The sequence below is a fragment of the Sphaerodactylus townsendi genome, linkage group LG06 (genome assembly GCF_021028975.2).
Source record: "Sphaerodactylus townsendi isolate TG3544 linkage group LG06, MPM_Stown_v2.3, whole genome shotgun sequence".
Lineage (NCBI taxonomy): Eukaryota > Metazoa > Chordata > Lepidosauria > Squamata > Sphaerodactylidae > Sphaerodactylus > Sphaerodactylus townsendi.
Window position 1 is genome coordinate 36,148,173 of NC_059430.1, and position 23,322 is coordinate 36,171,494.

A 23,322-nucleotide genomic window follows, 5' to 3' on the forward strand; every position below is an offset into this window, starting at 1 on the left:
ACTACCAATTTTATTTAATGCATGGCAGAGCCAAAAATGAAACCAAGGACTTCCTGATCTGTAGGTCTTTACTACTCTACGCTTCCTGTAGGTGTCCTCTAATAGATTGTTGTGTGCGCATTTTAATGACTTTTGCAAATTAGGATTGAAGTAGCTCTCAGATTGCTAACTTCAGCATTTTATAGGAACCCAGGAGGAGCTTTTTTCGCATTGGTTCCAAAGCTGCCATACGTTTGGCAGCTGGCAGATCCAGACTCAGAAACTAAGAGTATGCATACAAGGCTTGTTTCCACCACCGCTGGATTCCCACGCATAACACGTGGCGGGCAGAAATTCAATGTATTTACCTTCTCCTATCAATGCATCCTTTCTGTGCCAGGGAAGAACCTCCACCTATTGGGCTTCTATCTTCCCCTGCTGTTATTAAAGGCACAAGCAGTCGGGAGAGGGGAATAAATTGTTACAACTGGGCTTCCTTAGGAAGGGGAGACCACATGTGGAAGAGCAGAGATCTGCCTAGAGACCCTCTTTCCCTTTTCACAGGCTCCATTCCAAGCCCCGATCATTTTATCCGGGCCTCATTTTTTGGCGCCAACCGAAAAGTCCCTGAAGGGGCGGGATCTCCCCTTCTGCCTCCAATCAGCTTGGACGGCGCTGTCATCACTTGCCAGATCCTCTCGGGGTGGGGTGGAGACGTTTTAACGTTTCGACCTATCACGGGTCTCCTTGTGAGTTCGGACCAATGGAAGCGCAGAGGGCGGGCAGAGAATATTTTTTTTGGTTACTTGTTTCCCGCGAAAAGAGCAGCGCCGTTCTTTCCGGAAGCGGAGGAAATTTTGGGGGCTCGAGATTGCGACTGGGAAGGCAGGTGAGCTGGGAGGCCCCCAGTTGCAGAGTGCGTGGGGTCTTCTTACTTAATTTATTACGTACCCAATAAACCATGCGGTGGAACTAGGATTACCGGGGGAGGGAGACGGACAAGAGTTGGTAGTGGCTTTTCATTCTGCTGTTGGAGGCTTCCCCCGTGCAGCCCAGAGTAATGTTTGCTATGTACTCGGGCTGAGAGTGATCACAAAAAAAAAGGCCAGTCTTTGATTTGTTTTGTTCTTCTGCTAGTCCTGGTTGACCATCCTTTTCATTATTGGCAAAATGTCCCAGGGGTTATGCTTCCAACGAAAGACTTAGGGGCACCAGGCAGGGTTGACGACTAGGAGATTTATAACCAACAAAATAAAATATTTATTCACACAATGAGTTGTTACATTTTAGAACCCCTTGCCACTGGGTGTAGTGATGACCGCTATCTCAGATAGCTGTAAAGTGGTTTGTGGGGAGTGTAGGGTCTCCCGATGGCCTACTGGTCACGGAGCTGAAAAGGAATTTGAAGAAATGGGCGTCTGCCTATGCCACTGCAGAATAAAACTGCTAAGTCTTTAGTTTTTGTTGCAGCAGACTGGCACAGCTGACCCATTGGATTTTCCCCCCATGTCCAGAAGCAATGTGCATCTCAATACCAGTTGCTGGGAAGCAATAGCTGAAAGGCTTTTCAACCTTTGTGGGGCATCTACAGGAGTAGGTACCACTTGGCCTGACCTAGCAAGAACTTGTTTATTCCCAGCACTGCCGCCTGAGCTGTGGAGGCTTATCTGGGGAATTCAGATTAGCCTGTACACTCCCACACACGCCAGCTGGGTGACCTTGGGCTAGTCACAGCTTCTCGGAGCTCTCTCAGCCCCGCCCACCTCACAGGGTGTTTGTTGTGAGGGGGGAAGGGCAAGGAGATTGTAAGCCCCTTTGAGTTTCCTGCAGGAGAGAAAGGGGGGATATAAATCCAAACTCCTCCTCCTCCTCCTCCTCCTCTTCTTCTTCTTCTTCATGGGTCTATTAAAAACAGTGCCTGCAGATTTCCAGCGTGAGGTCACAAGAAATGAAGAAAAGACACGAAAAAAATTGAAAAAGAAAAAAATTGAAAAAGGCAATTATGGTTTATTATTTTAAAATAATAGAATTTGAGGTTGGAGATAGGGGAAAATGCTTTACATACATATTCTGTTGTACTTTCTGTGGTCCTGGATTAAACTGAACAGTGGGCCATCTTAAATCTTGGTGGCTAAACATACCTGTTCTGTGCTTGCTTTGCTACTCCTGTCTTTTCGTTCGACAGAGTGAGTCACCATGTCTGGCTTTGATGACCCTGGCATCTTCTACAGCGACAGCTTTGGTGGAGAGCCTGCAGTGGACGAAGGGCAAATCCGAAAGTCCCAGCTGCAGAAACGTTTCAAAGAGTTCCTAAGACAGTACCGGGTGGGAACAGACCGGACTGGCTTCACCTTCAAATACAGGTGCCCTTTCTCTGCTGACATTGCCACCTTTGGCATTTTATTTATTTAAATATATGTCTCTGCTGCTTTTCTGTCATACACTCAAAACAGTTTTAGCATAATATATAACTTCAGGCATTACTAATGTGAGTTCTTGGGTATCAGTGTATGCGTGTTAATCAGGTTGGTGCCAACAGGCATTTCCTTAGCTGCCTTACACAGGTCATTATTTGTAGATCAGTATTATTTTCTTTGTCTGGCAGCAGCTTTTCAAGATTTTTCCCAGTGCCTGCTTTTGGGCATTCTAGGTGGAATTCGATCTGGAACATTCTGCATGCCAAGTGTCTGCTTTGAGTCACAGTCTTTCCTGTGTGTAGTGTGTATTTTATATACATTTGTTGTAGCCTACCTTTTCCTCTAAGGCTTAAGGTGGGTTACAAAATTTAAAAAGCAGTTCCATCAGACAGAATAAGACGTTCAATAAACCATGTGGTAGAGCTAGAACAGGGGTAGGGAACCTTTAACACTCAAAGAGCCATTTGGACCTGTTTTCCATGGGAAAAGAAAATACTTGGAGCCGCAAATAATTTTTGACATTTAAAATAAAGATAACACTGTATATATTGGGTTTTTTTACCTTTTACTCTGCTCATTCTGAGAAGCGCATGGATGCGTCCGCCCTGATGCCTGCAGGGCGGGCAAGGATGGGGCCAGTGGCTTGACCTCGCCGGCCGCCGGGAAAGCGCCCACCCCGCTCCAACGGGGCAGGCGAGAGGGGAAGCCAGGGTGCGCCCACCCTGCTGCCTGCAGGGTGGGCAAGGATGGGGCCAGCGGCTCAGCTTTTGGAGCCGCAGTGCAAGGGCAGAAGAGCCGCATGTGGCTCTCGAGCCGCAGGTTCCCTACCCCTGAGCTAGGATTACAGAACTGGAAAACAAGGCGAATAATTTTTTTTATAGCCTATTTTTGTTCAATTTTTATACGTTATCCTGTCCTGCACAGTCTTGGAGCGGTTTACATTAAAGCTTTTGGCAATAATTTATTTTAGGTCATCTATTTTTGCCCCAATTTTCTTCTGCAAGTGAGACCTGAGGCTACTTAACAATAAAAATCACTTTAAACGAACTCTAATATACAATACTCTAATAATAAAAACTCTAATAATAATAATATACAAACTTTAATATTCCCTTCGGGGATAGGGCGGTTTATCAAATCGAATAAATCAGCAGCAGCAGCAGCAGCACCACCTGAAATTGCACATGACCTGGATCATATCTTTTACTCCCAGATAACAGTTCTTTCAAGGCCTCAGGCACAGAGGAGGTTTCTCCCCACTCTGTTCCCAGCTAGTGTTCTTTTACGGGGCGATGTAGGTGAGGATGGTACAGTTCCTTGTACTTGTCAGACGTAGTTCTGTACCCAAGGATACTCAAAGCAGAACTCCATCAGATAACCTGAAGCATTTGGGAAGGTCAATCCTTAATTCTCAACCTTGAGTACTTAGGATGGCAAAAGAGGTAAGTAGGAATTGGATGCAGAGGCCAACTAGAAGCTTGTAGACCTGTTTAATAATTACGACAACAGGCAGTTTGCATCTGGCCAGCACTTAAGGTATATTCTTGACCAGCAGAAGTTTCTGAATATGTTTCCCCAGACAGCCCCTTGCAAGATACATTGCAGTAGTCCAAGTGGGATATCATGTGGCCCCTTGCTGCATTTACCAGTCTTTCTGCTATGCATCCCCCAGACTTCTTTTGATTACAAACAGCCTTTGAGACATCTCATACAACCACAACAAACATGGCAATGCCATAATACAGCACGTGGGTCATAAAGGCAAAGATGGTGCAGAAAAGGAAAGTTAAGCATAAAGTACTGCAGTATATGACAGTGATGAGTTAGGTGTCCTCCTCTTGCCTTTATCCCTCCACCCCTCATTTGTCCCCCATTTCTTACTGTGTTTCAGAGATGAGCTCAAACGGCATTACAACCTGGGTCAGTATTGGGTTGAGGTAGAGATGGAGGACCTGGCAAGCTTTGATGAAGACCTGGCAGACCACTTGTACAAGCAGCCTGCAGAAAACCTTCAGCTGGTACGTGAGGGCTGTGGGAGAGGATATCTTCAGCTGCCCTGGGTTCTTCGCGGGTGTCAGTGATTTGATGTTTTAAGCTTTGTCCTTTCCTCCCCAGATAGAGGAGGCAGCAAAAGAGATAGCTGATGAAGTAACTCGCCCACGTCCAGAAGGAGATGAGACTCTTCAAGACATCCAAGTCATGTTGAAATCGGATGCCAATTCCTCCAACATCCGTAGCCTCAAGGTGAGCTGGATCCACTTTGGGAGATGAGAGAGGAGAAGTTCCAATAAAGTATGTGGAGAGAATATTTAGGGACAAATGAGGCCTTCTTGATGCTTAGTAGCACCTGTAAAAGTGTATGACAGCTGTAGTCCTACAAAATGTAATGCCGTCCATCTGTCTGTTTTTGCACCTGTGAGTCCTCATAGTGTCACAGGTTGTACTATATGGGAAGTTTGATGTTAATGCTTTCTGTTTTGGTAGGAGATGGTATCTCATTTGATGACTGAACTGGCATTGTTATAAAGTCTCAACAGTGAAAACATCTCTCGTCTTCAAAAAGAATTTCATTTTTTTTATTTAGGGAACTTCAGGTGCAGTCAGAGAAAATCAGATTGTCAACTATGCTACTATTTTAAAAGAATGCCTCAGTTCTTGTCATGGATATGAAGCATCTTTTATATTTAGCCAGGGAGCTCCATGCTGCTTCATGTGGAGTGGGCCTCTCTGCGTGAAGGCTTCCACAGGATATATTTATATACGCTTTTGTCTGTATGAATGCCAGTTCATCCAACAACTCCACACTAAGCAGCATGGAGCTGCCTGGCTAGATATAAAAGAAGCTTCATATCCATGACAAGAACTGAGACATTCTTTTAAAATAGCAGCATAGTTGACAATCTGATTTTCTCTGACTGCACCTGAGGTTCCCCAAATAGTTTTAGTTTTGATAAGAAGGTCTTCGCAGGATCTGAGGGAAAGTCGTCCGGTTTTGTCTTCCTGTTGTCTCTTGCTGCACTGCTGTGTGTTTTGACTTAGAAGCAGAGCCCTTTTGAGTTTTAGGAAGTAAACACAGGTTTGGGATCACATATATGTGGTTTTCTGTTCTATTAAATAATAGTACCAGGTAGGTTGTTGTGGTGCTTCTCTCCCAGTTTTCTTCTAGTACTTCATTTGGTGTCTTCCTCTTAAACGCTGTACAGGGCATGGTGGCCCCTCTGTCCTCCCCTTTGCATTTGTGAAGCTGCCCTACAGAATCTTCATTTCTGTGACCAAGGGCTCTAGAACTCTGAAAGTTTTTTTAAATGATGTGAAAGTCAAGGTCAGTGGTTGCAGTAATGAAGCAAACTGGGTATTCTTGATGTAAATGACTTGGGTCACATGATCAGCCACTTCTGGGGCTCAACAGCTGGAGATGACTTTGCCCTCCATGCTCTGCTCATTAGATTTTATGGGGCAACTGGCTTGCCACTGCAAAACTGGCAGCTGGCCCCAGCAATTCACTGGTCTAATGTAGCAGAGCCTTTCTGATATATTGTTACAACAGGAAATTAGTGCGGGTTTTTCTTTCTTCTCCTTAGGAATTGGGTACACTGTTAAGTGAAATAACATTGGGATTGCTGGGTCTCTTGCGTATGGCTCTGGCTGCTTCGTGTGAGAGGGTTTCTTTTTATAGTCCCATTGCAGCTATGACTTGCTGCTGTCCTTTTGCAGTCTGACCAGATGTCTCACCTGGTGAAGATCCCTGGAATCATTATTGCTGCAACACCTGTGAGGGCCAAAGCAACTAGGATTACCATCCAGTGCCGCACCTGCCGTAATACCATCCCCAACATTGCCTTGCGCCCTGGGCTGGAGGGATATGCCCTTCCACGGAAGTGCAGCATGTAAGAGAAGAAGCTCCAAGTGCCTTTCTTTGTTTTGTCTTGTTCCAGCCTATTGCTCATTCATCTTACCTTGTCTGCCTTTTTTTTTCTAATTTAACTTTAGGGTCCTGTAGATTACATGCATTTAAAATATTCCAGGCTTTATAAAATGGTGGTATGGCTTGTGAAATTGACACAATCCCTTTAAAATATGGCAGAATAATGTTTTCCATCTAGGCTTGTTGGTGAGTTGGACAAAAATCCCAGCACCACAAAGGTACTGTTATCCTGACCCCTAAAATCTGACACATGCAAAATTAAAACTCCCCTTAGCACCTTTCCACGGAGTTCATTGAAATATCTGCATTTTTATAATGTCTCTGATGTACTTAAGCTGCCCAAAAGTTCAACACAACAAATACTGCAACAAACAGCATGTAATCAGAAAGGGAGCTGAGGGGTTGACTGATGGAACTAAGATCTGCTAACCCACTTTTTTTTTGGGGGGGGGGGGGGGTCCACAGTATTTGTAAAATTGTCTTCCAATGCCAAATTTCAAAGGAATCTACTTTCTTCCTTGCCAATCTACTACCATTTTGGTAATATAAACTGAACACTCACTTTTGGTATCTATTCCAGGTTTAGGATTGCTATTTTCCAATATTGAGTAGCTTAAAAACTCATTTCCTCATATTTCAGAACTTCTGACTGGTATCATTAGTCCTCAAAGCCTTCCTTTTAGCACTAAAAGAAGATGTGGGGAGCTCACTAGATATATTCTTAGACAGATCTTCCTTTCTCCAACGCAGGTAATCTGAGGCAAATTAGACCCTTCCCACACAAATCCCCCCAACATTTGTAAAACATTTTAAACCTCTCCCCTTTACCACAATGCATGTCCACACTCACCCCCTCCGAATGATTCATGGCCACCATTCTATGATTTATCCCCTGTTTTTGGATTGCATCGCCCAAATTACTGCTTTCATCTACACTCTGTGCCCTCTATAGTCCAGTCTTCAATAATTAGCCCCCACCCTCAAAATAAAGAATTCTGCAAGAAAACCAGGAAAAACCTGCAGAAAAACTGGCCAGGGGGCAAGGAGTGAGCAGAGAAAATGGCACCCATGATGAAGTACAGGGAAGGTAGAGGGGCATGGGAAACATCTTGAAGGGACCGCACGGGCAAATGAAGCCATTTTTATAATGAGTAGACTAAGGAATCAATTTAATAAATCATTTAAAATGTCTTGAGGCTGGAAATAAAACGTTTTGGAAACAAAGAGGGTGACAACAATGCAAAACTTCTTGGAGAAAATATTTTATTTCCTGCCTCAAAACATCTGTGTGGAAAAGGCCTTACTGCTTTTCCCTGTATGCAGAATGAAACGTCTTGTGAGCTGCTTTACTGCATTGTTAAGAGGGTATAATAGACACAGATGGTAAAGCAGTCTTTGTGTTTATATGAGGACATGCATTATATGTTGTTACCCACTCCTGTCTCACCTGTATCCTCCTTTCCTCTCAATAGGGAGCAGCCTGCCCTAGCCAAGTGCCCTTTGGATCCATACTTCATAGTCCCTGACAAATGCAAGTGTGTGGACTTCCAGACACTGAAACTCCAGGAATCCCCAGATGCTGTCCCCCATGGGGAACTGCCCCGGCACATGCAGCTCTACTGTGACAGGTGGTACCTCTTCGAGTGTCCTTTTTTAAACTGTTTTTTCTTGCCTTTAATTGTGTGTCAGTGATAACCTTGTCAAGTCCCCTAGGACTGGTACAACATTCCTGTGTGGCTCTGGAAACTCAGTTGGAGTAAAGAAAGCAATCTGATCTTTGGCAGGTCTTCTTCCAGTAATTGCTTTATTTATCTTTTGTGGCTCCTTACAGCCGCAGGTTAACTCATTCAGTGAGCCTGTGGGTCATTTGATACTGGGGCATGTGAAGGAGGAGGAACCTAGCTGGAACTCAGGGGAACTGGTTAGTCCTAATGGGTTTATAATAGTGTTGGTGGCTTAACGTGACGATAGTGTTGGTGGTTAACACAGCTTAGGCTAAAGCTTCTGCATGGGAAGGAAAGAATCAGACCACGATCTGGTAGTCCAGTTCCTGCTAATATTCAGGATCCACTTGCCCATGAGCAACATAGTCAAGACTGCCATAGTGACTTCTAGCATTTCTTTCTGCTTGTGTTGGAAGTTATATCTTTTTTTAGTCTGGTATTCCTCAAAACTTGAGACTTACATCTTAGCAGGGTGGACTAATCAGCAAAATTTTATTTACATCATGGTTTTCCACATGAAGACATTCTTGCTGGTATAATATTTACAGCCAGATGGAGGTTTCATTTTTAGAATAATCCCTGTCTTATCCATAGGTTGAGGAAGTGAATTAAAATATTCTCAGTCTTGGTTTATTTTATGGCCTGCTGCCATTATAGATGTTCTCCTCCAGGGAGAGAATAACATGATATATCTCAGGCTATACACACAAAGATCCTAAGACTTATGGAATATTCTGCTCCAAAGGTTTCACTTTCATTTTACTGCTTCCCCTCCCTCCTCATGCTTAGCTCCTTGTGCAGATCTGTTCCACTCCAAACAAGCTTCTCTTCATTGAACTTCTTGAAATTTAGCACCTAAGATGTGAAACACATAGATGTGCAAAGGATGAATGGGATTAAGATATTTTTCTCAACTCTGTATGTTTATTTCAAAGCATTTTCACTGTGAAGAAGAGACGTGTTATCTCTGCAGATACAAATTCACAGATTTGATAACTGTAAAACCAAGCATGTGTTGTAATATCTTCTAGATGGAAAAACTCCCCAAAATAATCTTATACAAACCTCTGGAAGAGCTTGGCATTGTGAATAGATTAGTCATCCATGGAATTTGTTTACTGAAAAAATTAAAATTGCATGAATGTTGCACACTACATAATTAAAAATTAATCCTTATTTCATAATGAATTCGGGACTACAAATAGAAAACTATTTAAACTAATTTTAGATAGGTTTTTTTAAGTTCTTTTATTGTTTCATAAATCTAATTTAAAATTTTAAAATCCGATCTTTTTGATTTTAAAAAAATCATTGACTTTTGTCCATCCTGCATCTTAAAAGTTATTAGTTTGGGAGGACATAAAAGGGAACTTGGCACTTCATTAGTCTTTTCTGTTTTCTTTCCTATCGTTTAACACAATTCTTTTTCTAGGTATTTATGTGACAAGGTTGTCCCTGGGAACAGGGTGACCATCATGGGCATCTACTCCATTAAGAAAGCTGGTCTGTCGAAGAACAAAGGCCGGGACAACGTTGGAGTGGGCATTCGAAGCTCCTACATCCGTGTGGTGGGAATCCAAGTAGACACTGAAGGCTCAGGTAAAACCGTTCCTCAAAAGATTTGGTTTTGGTGGTTGTCGTGCGGTGTTCTTTATAACTTCTTCATAACTGCTGGGGTATGCAAAGCTATTTGTCTATCCAATACAACACTGCTCTGACTAGCAGTGGCCCTCCATAAAGAGAGGCAGGTCAGGTTGCTCTCAAAATTTCCTACCTGAGGTCTTCTGTGTACAAAGTTGTGTGCTTTACCACTGAATCATCCCTGTTTCCTTGGGCTTTTGTGGAGCATCTGATGGGCCACTGTGGGAGACGGGATAAATGGTCTGGTCTGATCTGGCAGGCATCTTGCAGGGACCTAGCCAACATATGATTAGGAGAATACTGTAAGGAAAATGCTCATTTGCTTATAGTCTAGAGCACAGGATAGTCCGATGTCAGAAGCTAAACAGGGTCAACCCTGGCAAGTATTTGGATGAGAGACCTTCAAGGAATATCAGGGTCATGACGTGGAGGCAAACAATGGCAAACTACCTCTGAAATATTGAAAACATAGCATTTGATCTCTCAGCTTGGGAATGCAGCCTCCCCTGAACTTAAAGTGAGTGTTCCAAATACTCTAACAGTTAACAATATGCACTGTCCAAGATGGGTAGCTTAGTTAGACTTCAGCCGCTGAACAATACGGGAGTCTAGTGGGGCATTAAAGTGAACAATATTTATTCCAGCATAAACTTCTGCGAGTCAGAGCTCACTTCATCGGATGCACTGAAGTGTAAATTCCTCAGGACAGTTTGTATACACAACAGAATGGAGCGGGGTGGGTACAAAGAAAGGCTGTTTCAAAACATGGTGCAATCTGTTGAGTAATCAGTGTACTCAGGATGGGTATGAGACATAAAATGCCTCAACTGGAAGTTGCAGGTCTATTAGCGAGGAAAGGGGTGGGATAAGATATATAATGCAGGCTGATGTGACATCACAGCAGATGCTGGAAATGCTTAAAAAGTAGTATCCTCCCTCCCCACCCCCCCACTGTGACAGCAGTCCTAACAATTCTGACTTTTGGAATGTTTTCCTTCCATCTTTAGGGCGCACCGCTAGTGGCTCTGTGACTCCACAGGAAGAAGAGGAATTTCGGAGTCTTGCTTCCATGCCCAACATTTATGACATGATTTCCAAGAGCATTGCTCCTTCCATCTATGGCAGTAGTGACATCAAGAAGGCTATTGCGTGCATGCTCTTTGGAGGCTCCCGGAAGAGGTACAGGAGTGAGGAGTGAATGGGAGGAAATGAAGCTGAAATGCCTATCTTCCTTCATCTTGCAGGGTTGCAGCCTGACTAGGTGGTTAATTTATAGTGCATCACTGTTTATACTGTCAGCCTAGATTTACACCCATGCATTTCTATGAACTCAAAAGAATGTAACTCTCCTTCTAGCCACACTGTCCTATTTCGTTTTTGCCTTCAGTGTGTGCTGTGATTACCAGGGAGTGTACTGAAGGAAATGGCTGTCAGTCATGTTTAATCCTGCAGATGATTTTTAAAAACTTAATTGATTAATCATCTGGTGGTTATTAATATTTAATGGGCTAAATTTGCATATGAAGGAAATTGCCCTGGAAGAAAAAAACAGTCCTGTTTTGTTTCATAGCATGTGTGATTGCAGAAGAGGCATTCTGTCCTCTGCTGAGAAGAAAGAATGCCTCTTCAGGGAAGGCACCTGCCACTTGGGCATTCAGAGGCTATTGCTGCCCAATCGATTGGATCACCATAGTATTTAATCTGCTAAATTAGCTAGTGGTATAATCCTGAGCAGCATTATTCCAATCCAAGCCCAATGATCTCAGTGTTTAGGATGGTGCTACATATGCTGCTGCTCTGCTCCTGCCTCTTCCACACTAAAAGGGAAATGAGAACTGACTTGGCACTGCTGCCTCCCTGCTTCTCAATGACCTAAAGCTTTTAAAGGCTGCTTTTGGCAAACCATCCATTGAAAGGCACACTAATACTGAATAGTACCAGAGTCTGGCCTGCTGGGGCCTGCTGGGGCAAATGGGATGTTAATAGAGGAGGAAGTAGGACTCTGATCTTTACAGTTTCAGGCTGCTACCGTTGACATCCATCTCTGTCCAAGAAATCTTGGTGCCCTTTTGAGGTGCGTGGCTTTTAGAATGAACAAGTCACATTCTTCCCTTCCTCCGTCTTGCTTTCCAGGCTTCCTGATGGATTGACCCGCCGAGGAGACATTAACTTGCTCATGCTGGGAGACCCTGGCACAGCCAAGTCTCAGCTCCTGAAGTTTGTGGAAAGATGCTCACCCATCGGAGTAAGTGTCTACAAAGACTTACATTTCTCATCCCTCGCACTCACAAGAATTCCTGTGTTGCATCAGACTCAAAGGCCGTCTAGCCCAGCAACCTGTCCTGTATCCTATTGTTTTGTTCAACTAAGTTTGAAATCTTCCTCCAGCTTGAGTTGTCCTCTTCTTGTTAGAGCCATTTAAGTTGGAGGAAGATCCCAAAGATTCCTGAGTGGATTGAGAGGAGATGGGTCCGTATTTCCAGGGGTCTTAAGGAAACTCACAACCAGAGTATGAAAGTCATGGGCTTCCCTTGTTAATAAAAGAGTCCTTCAAGAGTTCTTGGCAGGTAATCTTGCACCTTTTGTGGCCTTTAGGAAATGGAGTTCCTGATGATAATGTGATTAGATTGGTGCCTAGGCACCAATGAGAAGGCAAAACGACCATTAGCCTATGCTTGTTCCTCCTAAGCAGTAGGTGCATAGCGGTCAAGAGTATTTAGTAGATGAAGACCAGGAACTTGCAAGACCTTGTTAAGAGTTCTTTCAGCCTTACAGTTGGGGTTCCCAAAATTAATGGCACACCTGGCCTGACATCTCTATGGTGGTTATTAGTCTGAAAGAAGGTGGAACTACCAATTCAGCATATCTTGCAGGCTCTCTGGAAGCCGCTCACCTAGACTGCATAGTATTGTAAAAAAACTGTTTAACATAAATAGAGTTTGATTATGAGTAGTGGGATCTCTAACAATTTTCAGGCCCATTTGTGTCTTTCCATCATCTTGGAACATTATGCTTAAAATGCACAAAATGTTGTGTAGGAGGTGGTCTGAGCATGGGATCAAACAAGAAGGTGGTTTTGGGCTAGCAGACTTTTTCTCCAGAGGCAGAACTCGTTTTGTAACTCTCATGATGGCAATTGTTCTTTTGGAATACAGTGGGCCAGGAGCTCCTATATCCATGCCCGCCCTATAGCAGCTATCCTTGCTAGAAGCAAAAGTGACCTGCCAATTTTTTTCAGAACAGTTCAGTTCTATGTACAATAAAGACAAATAAGGATCAAATGAAATAAGGGATTTTGAGTTTCAAATTCATGATTCTTTCCCAGCTTGCTGGATTATTTTTATTGCCCAAAGTGCCAACAATATTGACACACATCCCCTTTGTAGTTAATATTTGTCCTCCCAATACCTGTTAATTTGTTTTGAATAAGAAATTGAATAAGTTTTATAAGAAACTTATCTCTGGATTGTCTCTTGTGGCCATAGAGCAAGTGTTGAACCTGCTTGCTTTGTTTCCTGCAAATCAGTGCAGTTCTCTCATGGCTGGTTGACTTCTTGGGTGGGCTGGTCCTGTGAATGGCTCATAACATGTGCAGATTACAGGCCATGAAGTCCTAGAAAACTCTTCCACTACAACAGAAACCTGTTGAGCTGGACTGCTCATAACACCAGTTCAGCCAAGATCTTCCTTCATGCACTTTGTTACCAGCCATCTTCTCCTCCATACTGGGCTTTGCTGTCCCCTCCTCTTGTATTTTGCTGTCTGCCATTTTAGTTTAGAAAGGCATGTTATGCAGGACTTCAGAGATTTCCTGCAGCTGCCAAGCTGACTGAGTTTGAGTTGCTCTGTCAATATGCTTTCCTTGGCTTCTCTGCAACGTGTGACCTGTTGTCCTGTTCCTCTTCCTCCATCTCTCAGGTGTACACCTCTGGGAAAGGCAGCAGTGCAGCTGGTCTGACAGCCTCTGTGATCAGAGACCCGTCTTCACGCAGCTTCTTCATGGAAGGCGGAGCGATGGTCTTGGCCGATGGGGGCGTGGTTTGCATTGATGAGTTTGACAAGGTACAAACAGTGTAAATTGCTGTGAGCGATGTTGCAGAAGAGCAAAGGTGGAGGTGGCCTTCCCCATTAGGCTGAGGATGGCAGAAACTTATCTTGGTAGGAGAAGTGCTGTGTATTAATATTAACATCAGGTATAAAGAAACAAGAGTGTTAGGGTGTCTTAGATGAACCAGCGAGTTATGGGGTGAGTGCTTTTACAAGCTAAGATTGACTTTGTGAGCTGTTAATTGAAACTGGCTGTTGTGGGTTTTCTGGGCTGTGTAGCTATGATCTGGTAGTTTTGCTTTTGCCTGCATCTGTGGCTGGCATCTTACGAGTCATGCCACAATAAGGTGGGTTTCTCTCCATGGCACAGTTGCATCTTACTGTGATATGCCTCTGAAGATACCTGCCGTAGATGTGAAAAACTCAGCTGTGAAAGTATTTTACAATACATTGTTAATAGAACGGCTACAGTTCAGTTCAGAGCATCTGCTTCGTTCCCATTTTCAATCCTTGGCAGGTGGTGGGTTCTTCCTAAGACCCTGGAGAGCCTCTGCCAATCAACACTGACCTTGATAAACCACTAATCTAATTCGTCATGTGGGGGCTTCATGTGTTCATGAAGTGATTAGAGAAGAGAGTTTAGTATAAGCATCCATGGGGTGAAAACCATGTTATCAAAATCAATTACATTTTGTTCTGCACCCCACCTTGACTACTGTCGTTCTAAATGTGTAAGCACAGCCCACAACTTCTCTGGCTCCCTCCCACCCCAGGCTGTTTCCATCAGCAGTCTGGCTGCATGGAGGGAGGTGAAAGGCCAAGGCCTCCTCCATTAGGCTGCCTAAATCCATTTGGCTCCTCCCTGCCAGAGCTCTCTCCTTCCTAGTTAACAGTGATGAACCTCAGAGTCGGACTCTGGCCCTCGTCCAACAGTGCAGTGAAGGATGGTGGACAGTCATTCAGTGCTGACAATAGCCTTCTACTGTCAATCTCAGAAGAAGTGCTCGATGTGAGAGGATGGCGGGTGTGAGGGGCTGTTTTTGGCACTTAATGGCTGCCAAGTCTGGGGTTTCTTTAAGTAGGGGAGTCAGCATCCACCATCAATTTCTGGTATCTAAGAAAACAGGCAACAACCATGTTTGGTATTCTTCTCTCCTTTCATTCCCATTCCCCATGTCCGACCTGGCTCTCTCGTGGCTGAATTACTTCTTTCTCTTTTAAAAGATGCGAGAGGACGATAGAGTCGCTATCCATGAAGCTATGGAGCAGCAGACCATCTCTATCGCCAAGGTGAGCTCTCAGAAACTCTTGTGGTGGACTTCCTGCTTCTTCTGTGAATATCTTAGGTGACCAGTTTGCTTAGGTGACTAGTTTGCTTGTACCATCATGCTTAGCCTCTTCCTGACACAAACATCTTCTCATCCTGATTCTCATGCAGGCTGGCATCACCACCACCCTAAACTCTCGCTGCTCCGTGTTGGCAGCTGCCAACTCTGTCTTCGGGCGCTGGGATGAAACAAAAGGGGAGGAGAACATCGACTTCATGCCTACAATCCTGTCCCGGTTTGACATGATCTTCATTGTCAAGGATGAGCACAACGAGGAGAGAGACATGGTAGGTAGGCAGGCTGGGCTGTACAGCTCAATATGGAAGGGAGGGATCAAGATGCCGCAGCATCTCCTGCAAGACAAGCTGACGTATAAAAATAGTGGGACAGGAAAGAGTCTCCCCTGCCTCTAGCTGGATGAGTACGTAGTTTTGTCTGTCTTCAACGTGGTTCTGCTTTCTATCTGTTCACTACGGCACAAGAAAGAATAAGAATGGACCCAGTCCACTGGCCACTTAACTAACAGTGTGTGTTTTGTGACTTAACTGGCCTCATAGACAGTGTTGCTTCCTTAGAGTGCGAGATTCAGAGCTGTTAGTTGGTGTGATCCACTGGTAAGGTAGTTGCACTTGGATCTGGGCAGCCTTGGATGAGTGTCAACCTCTGGACTGCGGAATATGTCAGGCCTCCGTCACAGAATCATTTTAGAGATCTCATGATTTGAATGGTTGCAAAAGCACTTTCATATAAAAATAATTGCATAAACATTAAATACTAGAGGTATTAGGCACAAAACGTTTAGAATTACCACACTGAGAGCCCCAGGTCTCTTGAAAGTTTAAAAGAGAAAGTGGGTTCACTATATCCTATTATATAAAAGGCTAGCGGGGGGGGGGGGGGGCAACAACTCACTTCCAGCCAGTCACCACACACGATTCCCTTCCAGCCAATTGCCATACACATATGGCTCGGGGTCACTGCTTACATAGAACAGGTAAAAAACAACAGCGGAAGGTGGCAGTTATTCACTTGCTCGCATTCTCACCCATCTTCCCCACTGATGAAGAATTATAGTCACTGTGCTATCTAAGAAAGAGCAGGCGCAGGCATCAGCCTCTTCCTGTGGGAGGCTTACTGATGCACCATTAACTTTTGTGTGGTGATACAGGTGTCCAGGAAGAGGTGCAGGCATTTGGGAAGAGGAGGAGGAGGGAGATGGTGACATGGGGGGAGGGAAAGGCAGGAGGCCCTCAGTGGCCAACATTAACCCTTACAAGCCAATGCAGGCATCCAGGAAGGGGAGGGGGTGGAGACATGGGACCAAGGGGGGAATAAATGGCAGGAGGGGTTGGCCCCTTCAGTGGGCACCGTCAACCCACCAACAGTTTTCTAGAGCCTGTTGTTATTGTTAATACACTGGGACTTACTGCTAGTATATATATATTTATCCTCTTGCTCTGTGACATCCCCAGACTCTGGCTAAGCACGTGATGTCGCTGCACGTGAATGCGCTGACCCAGACCCAAGCTGTGGAGGGAGAGATTGAGCTAAACAAGCTGAAGAAACTGATCGCCTACTGCCGAGCGTGAGTCTGTTGGGAGATGGGGGCAATGATGGTGCGGGAAATGTCTGAATGTTCAAGCAGCAAGTTGCTGTGTAGACTGAGGACCTAGTTCAATGCCGTATGTGGGTGCATCCATCTATCTCCTGTCCACTTTCAGTTTAAACCAGAAGTAGCCTCAGGAGACTGAAGTTTTGAGCACAGAGAGTTGGGGCACTGCTGTAACACTCTTGAACAAATGTGCTGCTTTACACTGAATCAGACATATTGTCTATCAAGGGGGAATATTGATTACAAGGTAGTTTTTCAAAAGTGGTTTTGAGCATCATGTGGTGTTTTTTGCCATGAAACAGGAGTTTCATGACTGACAGCAGTCAGTCTGCATGAGTCTTAAGCAGAAGTATTTTACATCACCTACTTCCTGATCAGTTGTTTAAACTGGAGGTACTAGGGATTGAACCAGAACCTTCCGCATGCCAAGCAGGTGCTTTGCTATGGAGCTTCTTTTTTCTGGCCAGTTTCCAATCAACCCCCCCCCCCCCACCACCACCACCACCACACACCTGAATTGCTGCTCTGTGTTCAAAGAAAAAGATGATACCACCATCTCTCCTTCCTTCAGAAGAAAAATCTCTCTGAATGCAAGCTGGAGGAAATATGAGGTAGACAAATAGCAGAGGGAAGGCATCCCCCAACATCTGTTCTTCTGCTCAACAATTCCCCAAGACAATTTGTGGTTGAAAATGAATAAAATTGGGAAAAGTGAGCACAATTGAGTGCCATATGTAGTTTAAGGCTTCCTGATAATTGTCAGGTTGAGAGCTATAACGGCACTTGTGCAGAATTGCTTTTTGAGACAATTTTCAGTTGCTGAATTCCATCAAAAAAATAAATGGGGAGATATCTTTCATACAGGTAACTACTAGAACAGAAATGATACCAGAGAACACTGGTGCTTCCATCTGCTGTGAAAACCAATCCCTCTTTAGTTGCTGATGCTGATAAGGTTACACTTCTAGGAGTGAGATCACTTTTCATAGTGGATGGAAACACCAGTGTTGCCTTAGACTTTTGGACCTTTAGAATTGGGTGGAGGAGGATGTGGGCGCTGAATCCCACTTAGCGGCCTGGTAACAAAGATAGTGGTTTCACCAGCTGGAAGCGCCCAGATCTCTTTTGAGGAAAGCGGGAATCATGTTTGCAACTTTCTCATGACCTCCATCAGACTGCCAATTGTACATTTTTGTTGACATAATAGAAGTAACTTAATTCTCTGCGAGATTTTGTTTGCTGATTCCGTCCACAGCGAAAAATTATGACAGATGTTACCAGTGTAATGCATTTACATGTCATTTTTCAGTCACAACATTCAAGACAGTTTGCACTTTAAAAGACCAAACAATGAATGATGGGAACTGTCTTTGGCTTTTGGTGATTCTTTCAGGAGCGAAGTTCACTTGACAAGGTTTCTCCTCACCACCCTTTTGTTGATTACTGGAATGTCATTGTGAATGCTTCTCTCAGCCTTCTCCCCTTTTTACCGTGTGTTAGTCTATTGTGGCACCTTGCAAAAAAAGCAGTGATACCGTGGTGTGTAAGTTTTTATTGGTCAGACCTAATGTGGGTGAATTCATAGAGAGGACTCCAGTGAGACAGACAGAACTTTAACATTGGCTTTCTGTAGCTGTGAGTCAAATGGGACAAGCCACACACAAATCTTTACACTGACCCGTTGGCTCATTCCTACCCTTGATTTGCCAAATGTCTCCACCATTCACACGTCAAAAATATTGCATTTTCACAATCCGAATCAGCAAAGCACAATCCAGAGTGTCATGAAAATCTGTGATGGTATTCCATTAATAAAAACCGTGTTTGTGGGATATGGGTTTGCCAGTTAGCCAGACTGGGTATCATGGTACTGGATTTTGTGATTGCATCTTCCATTGCCAGTAAGGTCACTGAAAGTCTGCCAAAAGTATGAGTTTGTTTCCTGCCCGTGGTTTATAAGGATGCTGCAGCTTTTCTGTATTTTACACGATCTACTTACTGAACTCTCTGATGCCTCCTCTAGGAAATGCGGTCCTCGTCTCTCTGCTGAGGCTGCAGAGAAGCTGAAGAACCGCTATATCTTGATGCGCAGTGGTGCCCGCCAGCACGAAAGGGAAAGTGACCGTCGGTCCAACATTCCTATAACTGTCAGGTGAGGGGATAGTATGTTGTCTTAGGTGCAGGACAAGGATGATGCCTCAGAAGAATTGTCAAGAGCCCTGGGGCAAAGACAGGTCCCTTTAAGGGAGTCTCAGCCAGCGTGCAGGTTTGTCACGACAGTATCTTTGTTTCAGGACATTTGTGGAAGAGCTGGGAGATCTGATCCATTGGGAATGTAGAAGTCCTATGAATGGCACTTAACTAACTGACTGTATTTGACTTGGCTCGGCAAGGAGAAAGATTCTGCGCATCACTGTGTACTTTGGAGGGGAAAGAGGTTTTCCTTTGTGTGGCTTTAGTTGTGTGCAGACCTGTGTCTGGGCTGTACCATTTCAGACTGCAAGGGGGAGGCTCACTCAAACGTTCCTGCAGAGAAAAAATCTTGCTGCTTACAGAAGTCTAGGATAGCAGGGTGGGGGGAGATTTGGTTAGAGCCCTTCCCCCTGATGCCTCACATGTAATTCTGTGCAGAGTTACTCCAAGACCGTTGATTTCAGTGGGTGCAAATTGGGGCTAATGCTGTGAATTATTGTAATGTTAGTTTTCTTAGGATTTTCTTCTATGTGGTTAGGTGAGCTCTTTCTGACATACGGCACCAGTCCAACCCAGACACAGGGTTGTCACCTGAGTGAGATCTAAACCTCAGTCTGAGTCTGGACAGAAACCACTCTTCTTGGTTGTTGTGCTGGCTAAGGACAAACAACCACCTTGGCTTCAAAGGGCTTGTGGGCTCATTGCTGCACTGGGCCTAAAGCAAGTCAAGTTAGGACGTCTAACCTGTGTTCTAGCCAAGGTGGCGGCCGTTGCATTCCAACATTTCTCCCAGCAAGCTAATCAGTTTCCTGTAGTCCAGATTGTCCAGTTGCTATCGTGTCCATCCCTCAATATGACGTTTGCCCTTTCCATAGGTCTGCTTACTGGTGGGTTCCCTATTACTCTGGGGCCAGTCTGTTCGTCTATCTGCTGAAGTCTTAGTTTAAAGGGCTCCCTGATTTATTTCACTTAGGCAGCTGGAGGCCATTGTGCGAATTGCAGAGTCTCTCAGCAAGATGAAACTTCAGCCTTTTGCCACAGAGGCAGACGTTGAGGAGGCCTTGCGGCTCTTCCAGGTGTCCACGCTGGATGCTGCTATGTCAGGCAATCTTTCAGGTAAGGTAGCCGAAGAACAAATAGTGTCCTCTTAGAACCAAAGGGAGTTATACTGAATGGATAAACATTCCACTCTCCTAGGAAGGGATTGCAATCTTTTGTCATATTTCAGCTGTTCTTGTAGTATGTTGATGGTGAGTTTGTTTTTGCATGAGTGCCAAGCTGAATACCTACGACATAGACCTCAGCAAACTAGTTCTGTGTAAGCATGCTTGGTGGCCTCAGCCAAGCCATTGTCTCTCACCTACCCCCATGGGCAATGCAGTAATAACCTTACTGACTTCCCTTAGAGGGCTGCTGCGAAAGACAAATATTTAGATGGTCTACATCAGGGGTCTGCAACCTGCGGCTCTCCAGATGTTCATGGCCAATTGGCCATGCTGTTGGGCTGATGGGAATTGTAGTTCATGAACATCTGGAGAGCCGCAGGTTGCAGACCCCTGGTCTACCTGCAGTCCATTTCACCCTCTAAGAAATGATGCAAATAACCAGCACTGAGCTCAACTAGAGAAATTACATGATGAGCTTGCACTTGGCACCTTCCCCCTTTTCTGAGAGGTTGCAGGTCACAGGGCAACCTCATGATTCAAGTGCAGAAGGTCCTAAGTTCACTCCTTGGTTATCCCCCTTTTAAGGATCTCATTCATATTTTTATCTTGTGCTTTTTAAAAAGAAGCTCCAGGCAAAGGTACATTTAGCTGGGAGATAACTGGCCCAAGCTGATCCAGCAGATTTTGTGGTTGAGTGGAGATGTGAAGCCAGGGGTCCCTAGTCTGTTATTCTAACTATTGTTGGCGTAAAGCATTTACAAATAATGATGAACACACTCCTCAGGCTAAAAGCAGGCTGTAAAAACCAGATCTTTGAAAGATCAGCCGCTATCATTTAAAAGCCTGGGTAAAAATGTGGCTTGGCCTAGCACCTGAAAAAACAAGAGAAGCAGAAAGCAAACCTCAGTGGGAATGCCAGACTGCTGAAAAATTTAAGGGCCACCCTCAAGCTATGTGACAGATTCCACAGGATAAATGATGAGATCTTTCCACATTCAGAGTGTCATGATATATAAAAAAGAGTAAAAGTTCACTAAAGGGTCATTTCAAGTTAGCAGAAGGTTTGCCCAACCCAGAGAACGGAGACAGTCAGTGTATGGGGCAAAAAGTAGCAAAGATTAACCTTTAACATGATTGGTGAATTCAACTGTAATTCTAGACCAATGAGAGGCTGTTGTGTGAGCGGGGAAAAGTATCCCTGATGTATGCTATGCTAAGCTGAGATAGAGATAGTCTGAGTTAAGTTCTGTGTGTGTTGAACTTTGTTATTTCTGAAGAGTTCTGTATAGTACAATAGTATTGTATAGATAGAATTATGTAACCTTGCAACTGCTAAAATGGAAGCCTTCCTATGGAAGGAACATCTTGCGTGAAGAGTATTCTTGTCCATTTGTGATAGCGGGTTGCAGTAAGTGCAAGAAGACTGCGGTCTTCTCATCTTACCAGAGTGACTCCGCTTTATACTCAGCTGATACAGAAAAGTAGCAATTGTCCCTTTTGAGTCAGTAGTCTGCAAGTGTATGTTTCAATGAACACTGGGACTGCTTGGGTACACACAAAATGGACTTTGCATTAGGAGTTACAGTGGAGCCCAGAAAGGAAAGGAACGTCTCTGAATTGCAGCATCTCCCCTCTAGGAGTGGAAGGCTTCACTACCCAAGAGGACCAGGAAATGCTGTCCCGCATAGAGAAACAGCTCAAGCGCCGCTTTGCCATTGGCTCCCAGGTGTCCGAGCACAGCATCATCCAGGATTTTGTGAAACAAGTAAGTGGAGGGGGAGACCTTGGGACAAGCCTGGAACGGCTCTTGCAAAACTCAGGAGTCGGCAAACCAGATGTAGGCCACTGGCCACATGTAGCAGTTTGTCAGGGTCTGGGCATTCCACCTGGATGTTCATCCAAAGCAGGCTAGAGAAATGGAAGATTTAATGAGTCCCTGATGTGTCACCATAAACATCAGTTTGGTTTGGTGAGTGAAGCTCCTCCAGACCTTCCACTGAGCAGGTTTATGTGCTCAGCTAAATTTTGGTTTTGTTTTGCTTAAGAGGAAAGGATAACATAGGAGTGGGCAGAATAGGGGCCTTCCAGTGCAGCAAGTAAGTTATGTTTTCATTTTGCCTTGCTATGCCACTGGGCACCTTCATGGAGACAGCATCCCTGTACTGTCCTTGTCCACACCCCAACTATTCCTCTCCCATGGTTTGGACTGTTAAAATCCCCCCCCCCCTCGCAGTGGCTGCTTTTTACAGCTTTAAATACACATCTGGCCATCTTGTCTTGGATCCCCAGCATTTTGCCTAGTGTGGCCATAACAGGCAAGACTACTCTGTAGTGTTTAAACCACACTTTGCACTCCGCACTGTAAACGGGACCCAGCAGTTGGTGAGCTTAAAATTCTGCCATCCTTCCCTTTGTCGTTCAGTTGCTGTTTTTTCACATAATGGGCTCCACTGAACCTCTGCTGCCCTCTTGCTTTTCTCCCAGAAATACCCTGAGCATGCTGTCTACAAGGTGCTGCAGCTCATGATGCGCCGTGGTGAGATCCAGCATCGCATGCAGCGCAAGGTCCTTTTCCGCATCAAGTGAGACTTCTTCTTCCCCTGTGGCTTTGGAAGGGCTGTACCCCACAGCAGGCGTGAGATGCTGGGCGTCCACTCCCAGTTTTCATCAGTGAAGTCTTGCAGAGTGAAGAGGGAGAAGAACTTGCATCGCTTTCTCCCCCTCCGTGCAGAAACTCTTCCTAGCATGGAGATCAAGAGAGGCCAACGGAAGAGCACTTGTTTCTTTTTGTTTCTTTGTTGGTTCCCATTAAAGTGTTACCTTGATGTTTTACGAGAACATTAAAAGGCTTTTAGTTGCATTAAAACTCAGAAAAATTAAATATCTGCTTGTAACAAGAGGCTGCTGTTTCACCATGGGTGAGGTAGGCCAGAGTGGGTGGTTGCATTTGCTGCGGAAAAATTAACACACATTTGGCTTGTGTCTCCGCTCCCTCCTTCCCTTTAGGCAGTTTGGAAGATCAGCTGTTAGGTGTAGTGAGCTGCGGCCTGGTTCCAAGAGGCTTATCTGAGGTCATCAGTCGCGCCTCTCAAGTAAAAGAGTTTGGTTTCTACAAAGGTCCTTCCCTTGAGAAGTGTGAACTCCAAAGCCAGCTGGCGACCTGACTCTTTCATAAGGCAACAACCTTTCAATAAGTAATTAGCTGGTAATCAGCAAAGTCATTGGTGTGTATCCTTCTAGTGGTGGCCACAGGAGACCACTTGTGTTAATCCTAATAGGATACTAAAATA

General features: G+C 44.6%; 1 protein-coding gene across 3 annotated transcripts; it reads left to right on the forward strand.

Annotated features, from left to right (window-relative positions):
- Positions 1-739: 739 nt before the first annotated feature.
- MCM5 (minichromosome maintenance complex component 5) lies at positions 740-22,913 on the forward strand. Of its 3 annotated transcripts, none has more exons than XM_048502014.1 (17): positions 740-868; positions 2,165-2,342; positions 4,288-4,414; positions 4,512-4,640; positions 6,111-6,283; positions 7,794-7,949; positions 9,478-9,644; positions 10,694-10,865; positions 11,820-11,931; positions 13,605-13,748; positions 14,958-15,023; positions 15,172-15,348; positions 16,534-16,646; positions 18,697-18,825; positions 19,840-19,982; positions 21,670-21,797; positions 22,517-22,913. In XM_048502014.1, exons 2-17 carry the CDS (start codon positions 2,176-2,178, stop codon positions 22,616-22,618), a joined length of 2,205 nt encoding a protein of 734 aa, XP_048357971.1. In that variant the 5' UTR covers positions 740-868; positions 2,165-2,175; the 3' UTR covers positions 22,619-22,913. The 3 variants fall into 3 exon arrangements, with proteins under 3 accessions (XP_048357971.1, XP_048357972.1, XP_048357970.1); XM_048502015.1 differs by having other exon boundaries at positions 785-864; XM_048502013.1 differs by having other exon boundaries at positions 803-895.
- The last annotated feature ends 409 nt before the right edge of the window (positions 22,914-23,322 follow it).

Excerpts from the sequence above, each read along its gene's own strand:
- MCM5 (XM_048502014.1), top strand. The coding sequence starts at position 2,176 with ATGTCTGGCTTTGATGACCCTGGCATCTTCTACAGCGACAGCTTTGGT. Across the intron at positions 9,645-10,693 it reads AGTAGACACTGAAGGCTCAG|GGCGCACCGCTAGTGGCTCT; the intron begins GTAAAACCGTTC and ends TTCCATCTTTAG. Across the intron at positions 15,349-16,533 it reads ACAACGAGGAGAGAGACATG|ACTCTGGCTAAGCACGTGAT; the intron begins GTAGGTAGGCAG and ends TGACATCCCCAG.